The sequence below is a fragment of the Bison bison genome, unplaced genomic scaffold (genome assembly GCF_000754665.1).
Source record: "Bison bison bison isolate TAMUID 2011002044 unplaced genomic scaffold, Bison_UMD1.0 scf7180017864500, whole genome shotgun sequence".
NCBI lineage: Eukaryota > Metazoa > Chordata > Mammalia > Artiodactyla > Bovidae > Bison > Bison bison.
The window spans coordinates 3,086,404-3,094,426 of record NW_011495059.1 but is presented as its reverse complement, the minus strand read 5'-3'; the positions used below and the strand labels follow the sequence as shown (position 1 = coordinate 3,094,426).

Sequence of the window (8,023 nt, the reverse complement as noted above, 5' to 3'; positions counted from 1 at the left end):
TGTGGGCTTCTGGGATTCTCCAGGCAAGAATACTAGAGTGGGTTGCCATTTCCTTCTGCAAGGATGAAAATGAAAAATGAAAGTGAAGTCGTTCAGTCGTGTCCGACTCTTAGCGACCCCATGGACTGCAGCCTACCATGCTCCTCCATCCATGGGATTCTCCAGGCAAGAGTACTGGAGTGGGTTGCCATTGCCTTCTCCAAATTTCTCCTGTATCACTCAATCATTCAATCACCCACCCACATCAACAGGTAGTTAAGGAATCGCTTGTTTTGTAGCCAAACAAGCACACAGCACTATACCACACACAGTTGGGGGAGAGTGCTGATGACTCATTAGTGTAGCTGGGTTAGCTTTCATTTGTGAATGTTTGGAACTAGAAGTAGCAGACATTTCTTGCTTCGTGTGTCCCACATTTCTGCATGCTCAGGCGGCCAGATGCCTTGACCACAGTTCTTAGGCCTCAGAGACCACATGTCTGTGTCATAGGTAGAAATCACTGTAGCTCTCCTCGGTTGTGGGCTGGGGGAATTAAGAGCAGAGATTCTTGAGTTCTTAAATTCTATCCCTGTGTCCATGTCATACAGTCTTTTTCTGGCCTTGTAATAATCCCTGGCCGTTTTGGATTTCTCCAATTTTCTTTTCTTTTTTTTCCCCTTTCCTTTCTCACTTGCTATTATCATCAGTCCTTGCTTGTGACTTTTTCCATTTAACGAGGTCACAGAAATCTTCCCTCGCTGTTGATTAGATTGTCTTTTCACACGCTTTTAAAAACCTTACATTGGCTTTAGAATCAATTTTCAAACCTGCCACCAAAAGCTCTAATGTTAAAAAAACCGTCTTCACAATAACAGTTTCCCTCAGTCTCATCAAGAATACTTTTAAATGCAGAAGTTAGAAAATGGTGAATAATTGTAGCTGTTCCTGGAAGTCATTGTGTTCCTTAGTAATTATAAGCTGTAATCTTTGGTTCTGCTTCCTTGACAGTTCCATCAAACTGTGAAGGATTGTCTTGAATTTAATGAAGTTCAGTCCTAGCAGAAAACTGCTCTTGGGTCACAGATTCAGCAGCAAGACTGTGATGCTGATGTGGGGTTAGGGATGTTTATATATACCCTTTGTATTGACAGAAGTTAATTTGGGGGACATATCATGTGGGCCTTCTTAAGAACATAAAACATTTCACAAAATGAAAGAGGCTTTTTTAGCAATCAGACAGGAACCAGTTGTGCCTGTCAGGGAATGGGACAGCGTACTTTGTCACTGGGTAAATGCATTGCTTCACTGAAGCTCAAGTTCCTTCTCTTTGGTTCAGAGCTCTGAAGTTGGATGTTCAGTGTCTGTCTTTATTCCACTATCCTTAAGCAATCCCCCCTTGGGTCTGTGTCTTTGCAGGGTGAGAAAGACTGGCAGAAATATGAGACTGCTCGGAGGCTGAAGAAGTGTGTGGATAAGATCCGGAACCAGTATCGGGAAGACTGGAAGTCCAAAGAGATGAAAGTCCGGCAGAGAGCTGTAGCCCTGTACTTCATCGATAAGGTGAGGGCATCTTCCTGTCACACTGCCTACCATGTTCATCTTGATGAAGATGGAGGAAGCAAGTATTCCTCCAGGCCCTGTGTTTTAAGTACTGCTGGTGAGGCAGTGACAGGCCAGTGATCTGTCGTCCTGCTCACCCAGTCTCTAGCCTAGTAAGGAAGGTAGACGTGGAGAGACAGGTGTTCAGTGTCAGACCGACTGCTGCTGTCGGTCTGCTGCTGTCTCTAGTCTGTCTAATAGAAGGACATTCATGAGTCTGAATGTGCCAGAAAGACTGACATTTTCAAACTCGTTGACCATGTGCCACCGTCCAAAATATTTTATATCACAACCCAACATATAAAGTATATTTGTGTTTGTGTATAAGTGAAACAAATGTCACACAAAACAATGCTCAGTCTTTCTGTGTAAGCAGCAAATTCTGATAGGTTTTCCTCAGTGTCTTATTTTTAAAAAGGATGGTTATAATCCTTAGAACTGGTTAAATAGTGTTTGCTTCGGGAGCACACAGAGTAAAATTGGAATGACACAGAGAAGATTAGCGTGGCCCCTATGTAAGGATGACACACAAATTTATGAAAATTAAATGATCGCCAATGTATCACAGTTACAGTTTGGAAGACAGTGCTTTCGAGATCAGTTTCTCACACTCTTTCAGGAAAAAAAGGTTTCGTGTTTTCCCTTGGTTTTAGCATGGTTTAACACAAGTTCTGAATTAAAAATTAAGAAAAATTCAGAGACTAGCTTTTTGAGTCTGATTGCCCACAGTTTTAAATATCTTCTTTCCTCCATCCCCATTTGAGAGGACAGAGTAGAGAGATGTTTTTGGGGGAAGGTTAATAGCCCTTGATTTGCTCTCCACACTGTATTTGATAAGGGAAGAAGCAACAGTGCAGATCCAGAATTCCTGAACCTTGCAGACTAATGCCCTGGCCCCATAGAGACTTGGGATGCTTCTGATTTGGGTTTCCTAGACAGTGTATGATATTGAAGTTCTTCATTTGTGCTTATCTTCTCCCCGCACCCCGACCCTCCCGCAATCTCCTCCCTGGACAGCTTGCTCTGCGAGCAGGCAATGAGAAGGAGGAAGGAGAAACAGCGGACACTGTAGGTTGCTGCTCGCTTCGTGTGGAGCACATCAATCTGCACCCAGAGTTGGATGGTCAGGAATATGTGGTGGAGTTTGACTTCCTGGGAAAGGACTCAATCAGATACTATAACAAAGTCCCCGTTGAGAAACGAGTAAGTTAATGTGGCCTGAGCTCCCTGGCCTGCTTCTGCTTATTACTTGTTTAGTGCTTTTCCTGTGCTCTGTGTTCTGCTGAACACTAGGAAAAATGGCTTGAAAGAGTGAAGAGGTACTCTTTGGTGTCCTGTATGCCTCCTTTTAGCCCCTGCCCTTTACCCCTCACCTGTGCTACTGAGCATGCTGTAAAGAGTTGGTCCTCACCTCAACTTGCACATTATCCCATTGTGTTGTTTTAATGATATAAGCACTCTTTAGTATCCCTTGGTTGTGTTGCAAATTTGTCACTTGTAGCTTTGCTCAACTTTCCCCCAGCTCCTGATTCAGCAAAAAGGTAGCCCTTGAGTCTCTGGATCTCTCAGCCCAGAGCTGAATCGGGTGCTGCAGTGCCATGGCCCCCAGAAGGACTGTGCTTAACCCTACAGAGTGCAGTACCCTGGCAGTCCAGCCCTTCAGCAGTCTGATATTTCATCAGTAACTGGGTTTTGCTGGCTGCAGAAATGTTCCAGATTAAATGAAGCTAAAGAGATCTGACAATTAATGTAATACCTGAGTTTAGGTTGGATTCCACCCTGGGGAGGTGAGGAACATCAGTGGGTCAACTGGCAAAATAGGAATATGAACAAGATTAGATAAAAATGTGTCTGTCTAGTTGACAAAGCTGAGGAGTTGTGTGTGTATATAAGAAAATATCTCTGTTCTTAGGAAGTACACTGAAATACTCAAGGGTAAAGGGCATAATTGTGTAAGTACCCAGAAATGGCTCTGAACAAATAATTGTGCATATACACATATAGATGTAGAAATGAAATGAGTGTACATGTACACTGCACAAATAGGAAATGAGGTAAAATACTAATGGTAGGTGGATTTCGGTAAAGGATATGGATTTGGTTTTGTTGTTGTTTTTTGCTTTGTGGGGTTTTTCTTTTTTTGCAAGCTTTATGTTGTAATTATTTTCAAAGCAAAGATAATAATTAGGCTCTGCTTATTTCTTTTAGGTTTTTAAGAACTTACAACTATTTATGGAAAACAAACAGCCTGAGGATGATCTTTTTGATAGACTCAATGTGAGTGGACAAAGCCCACTGGGTTGAAGAGGGGCCCAGCCAGAGGCTCTCAAGCCCCTGAAGGAGAGGGTTGCCTGGGAGTGGCTGGGGCTTTGCCCTTAGCCTATCCCGGGGCACCCTGCATGCCCTCCCTTCCTCAGGCACACACAGATCCATGGCCAAAGCCCTGAGATGGGGTGGATGAACCCTGCCTTCTGTCCTCGTCTGGCTTCTGCATAGCCTTGGCTGGAAGCTCAGTCACCACTGCTAGAGACCCAACACCTGTCCCTGAAATCTTACTGGGGAAGATCTTAATAGGGAAGGATACATATGCTTTACTGGTCTGCTTAAGATCAAAGTGCTTCTTAGGGAGGTACATGCATCTCTGTATTCTGGAATTCTTCTCCCTTTTCCTATCCCACTGGCAGGACAATTAACTTGTAATTGCATAATGTCCTAGAGCTTGCCAGGAGAGCCTAGATGGTATGGCTTTTACCTAAATCCCATCCTTTTTGTTGCTTTGTCTCCTCCAGACTGGTATTCTAAATAAACATCTTCAGGATCTCATGGAGGGCTTGACAGCCAAGGTGTTCCGTACATACAACGCCTCCATCACGCTACAGCAGCAGCTAAAGGAACTCACAGCTCGTAAGTACTGCCTGGCCAGACAGAGACCACAGCCTTACTGCTGATGTCCACTATCCTTAGTCGGCTGAGTCCTAGATCTGTTCCACTTTTCCTTCTTAACATTGTGACTGGAGACTTTTCCCCTCCACACCTCAAATAGAGGGCTAAGGCTTATTTAGATGGCTAAACAGATCAGTTCTGTCTCCCCCATTCCTGTTCTTCTAGGTAAGCTTTAAGGAATGCTGACAGGGGCTTTCTATCTGCTCTGAAAGTGCCTGTATTTTGTGTATTGTATCTATGTTATTTAAGAGCTCACCGAATGAAGTATTATGATGTTCTATTAAATTGGAGAGAGTAAGGTTGTCATGGTTACTAAAACAGCATAGGAGCAGATCTTTTCCCTGAGGTTTCTTTTTGTCACCCTTTGAGAGTAGATAATAATCTCCTAAAAACTGGCTGCTGAAAGTATCACCAAGATCCACAAACTTTTTTCCTCTGGAGTCTAATTCTAATGAATTTGCATTGTCCTCTAGAAATATGTCAAATGGTATTAGAAAATGGTGTTCAAAAGTCAAATGTGGGTGTGTTGAGGGTCAGTATTTTAGGGTGTGGTAAAGAATGCTACATGACACAAGTGAAAACATTTCTCAGGTGACACTTTGTATTTTCCTTTCTGGAAGATGCAGTACCTTGTGGTTTTAAAGTGTAAAACTTACGGACCCTTCATTTTACCCTCCTCTCTAGGCTATTTGTCCCAGTTCCAAGCTGTTTTGGGTGGTTAGATGGGGGAGGTGAGCACTGGGGAAAGCAGGTGATGCTGTTGACTTTCAGATTTTGACCTTGTGCCTTGGGGGAACCTGAATTGATCATCTGAATGAGATGAGGCCCAGTAAACCCTGAGGATGGAGCGCTGGGGAAGGCGCGTTGTGTGTTCTCTCTTGTTACACAAACTGACTCTTCATCACCATTTTTCTTTCCAGCTGACGAGAACATCCCAGCAAAGATACTGTCTTATAACCGTGCCAACCGAGCTGTTGCAATTCTTTGTAACCATCAGAGGGCTCCACCAAAAACCTTTGAGAAGTCCATGATGAACTTGCAGTCTAAGGTATTTTGGATCTGGATGGTGGGGGGTAGCAAAATCAAAAGAACCATGTTTGCTGTGGTGATTTACACTCCACTTTCTGGGCTGGGCTGGCAGGTGGCCAGTCTTGGGTCTGTTCTGGAAGAAAGGTTCATACTAAAGATATATGGAAATATGATTGTAATTACTCCTGATCGAGACACTCAATATTGGGTATTCATTGTCCAGTGAGTATTCTGACTTAAAAGCTAAATTTAATGTAGCCTGTTTGAAATACTGCTAATTATTGTCCTTCTACATGAGGATAATGGATACAAAGATAGTCTTCACAATTCCTTTCCACAGCCCAGAAATACAACTGTTTCCAAATTAGATTGTTTTAAATTGAAAGGATGATGAAACAATGATATTTAATTTCCCCTAATCCTAGCACAACTATTTTTATTTTTACACATTCCACATGAATCATATTTTTATATAGCTCATCGTCAAACATCTGTTGAATACTGGCTGTGTGCCAGAGCTGCTGCCCTAGAGGGAGAGACTGACATGCAAACAACGAGATGCTGTTCCTCTCTCCTTCCTCCAACTCTGCCTGGTACTGAGCTTTTAGGCTGCAAGGCACTCAGCATTTGATGATGATCATTTCTATGTTACCTACATAACTAATCCATTCTAATATATTAACCCACCATGAGAATTTGTAGCTATTTCACTACAAAGTAGATACATGGGTTACAAAGTAAACCAATCATCTTAAAATATATTTACCCAAAAGTCTGATATAGTAATAGACATGGTTTTACTAATAGGTGTGTCTAATAATTATAAATGTCAAGGTAGTAATGAATATAAATGATACTTTGATTTCTGCAACAATTACAATATGAAAATATACATACTGTCTCTTGGTGATGAAGTCATAAGTATTACTGATAATACTATGTTTAGTTGCCCACATCCATAACTGAAGAAGAAATGATGAGTTTCAGCTGCTGCTGCTGCTAAATCGCTTCAGTCATGTCCGACTCTGTGCAACCCCATAGGCGGCAGCCCACCAGGCTCCCCCATCCCTGAGATTCTCCAGGCAAGAACACTGGAGTGGGTTGCCATTTCCTTCTCCAGTGCATGAAAGTGAAGTTGCTCAGTCGTGTTCGACTCTTAGCGACCCCATGAACTGCAGCCCACCAGGCTCCTCCATCCATGGGATTTTCCAGGCAAGAGTACTGAGTGGGGTGCCATTGCCTTCTCCGAGTTTCAGCTAGGGCTTAATTAAACTACAGATTGCTTCTTTTTCATCTGTATTCACGAAATACTATATCTGGACAGCTGGAGTTCAAAAACTATGCTGTAGAGTGAGGCTGCATACATGTTTCCAGGCCCAGAGTGTTTTCCTTCTCTTGAAATTTCTTCCAGATACGTACCCAGGTGTAGTACTTATGGGTCAAAAGACACATACAACCTGCAGTTCATGCTTCACATGCCACCTGGCTTTGCTGAAGGAGTGCACACATCCACAGTACATAAGAATGTGTCCACAGACATCTCAGATCCTTGGACTGTGACTGGCAGGCAGAGAGCCCGTCCAGGCTGTCCATCCTTGCACCTCTGTTAACAGTGGTCATGTGGTACCATTTACTCTCCTCAGGCTATCATTTCAAGCCAGAAATAAAAGCATGAATATTCAGGTGGTGTTTACCTAATTCAGGAGACCCATCCCTGGAGCATGAGGAGACCTTTTGTTGGTCTCACTCTGGAACCACTGTTTGGGCAGTCCAGGCTGCCTGCCAGACGAGCCCTCTAAGCCCAGGAACCCTCTCCTGTGCGCCCACAAAGCAAACACAAACACACACCGCTGTTTGCCAAGTGAATCAATGGGGTCTTTAATGCTTTGAGAGAATTCAACATAGCCTGCCAATTTAGTATTCACAGAAATGGTTAAAAGATTGTGGTTTGTTGCATTTCTAGCCTAAGAAGAATCTGGCTAGTGGTGTCTGTGACGCTTTTGTGTAGAGTCAGTTCCTTCAGTTTGACTTTGGACAACATAGATGTTGGAAGTAAGCCATTCGTAGTAAAATGCATTTAATGATTCTCTCACAATGATGGCCTCTGTTTCCAGTCTTGGGCTGTGTGTATAAATCTAACAGACAATGCCAGGCTGAGAGCAACAGCCCAGTGTATATGAGTCGGGCGTGCATTTATTCTGCAGAGGTTCCCCTGATCTTAGGGTTAGCACGGTGATAGCAGGTCAGGGTTTGCCTGCCCCAGCTGTGAGCTCAACACTCTAGGGCCCCAGCCCCACGGTGTTGCCTGCTGCTGTCCTCAAGTGGGAACTGAGAACGCAGAACTGGCGCTCTCAAGCAAGAGAGGCTGCGACTGTCATTTTCCCTTCCTCTAAAGATTGGGGCCCCAGGAGATTTCATTTGGAGAAAGAGCTCCATAGCTAAAAAGTTTTCAAATCTGCTTTGAATGATAACT

At 43.4% G+C, this 8,023-nt stretch overlaps 1 protein-coding gene across 1 annotated transcript in view; it reads left to right on the top strand.

The window, feature by feature from the left end:
- The window catches only part of TOP1 (topoisomerase (DNA) I), a 97,152-nt gene that overhangs the window by 85,593 nt on the left and 3,536 nt on the right, over nt 1-8,023 (top strand). Inside the window, exons 14-18 of the mRNA XM_010829146.1 lie at nt 1,396-1,539; nt 2,596-2,781; nt 3,787-3,855; nt 4,368-4,482; nt 5,442-5,569. Of these exons, the coding sequence (XP_010827448.1) occupies nt 1,396-1,539; nt 2,596-2,781; nt 3,787-3,855; nt 4,368-4,482; nt 5,442-5,569 (642 nt within the window). The remainder of the gene's footprint in view (nt 1-1,395; nt 1,540-2,595; nt 2,782-3,786; nt 3,856-4,367; nt 4,483-5,441; nt 5,570-8,023) is intronic.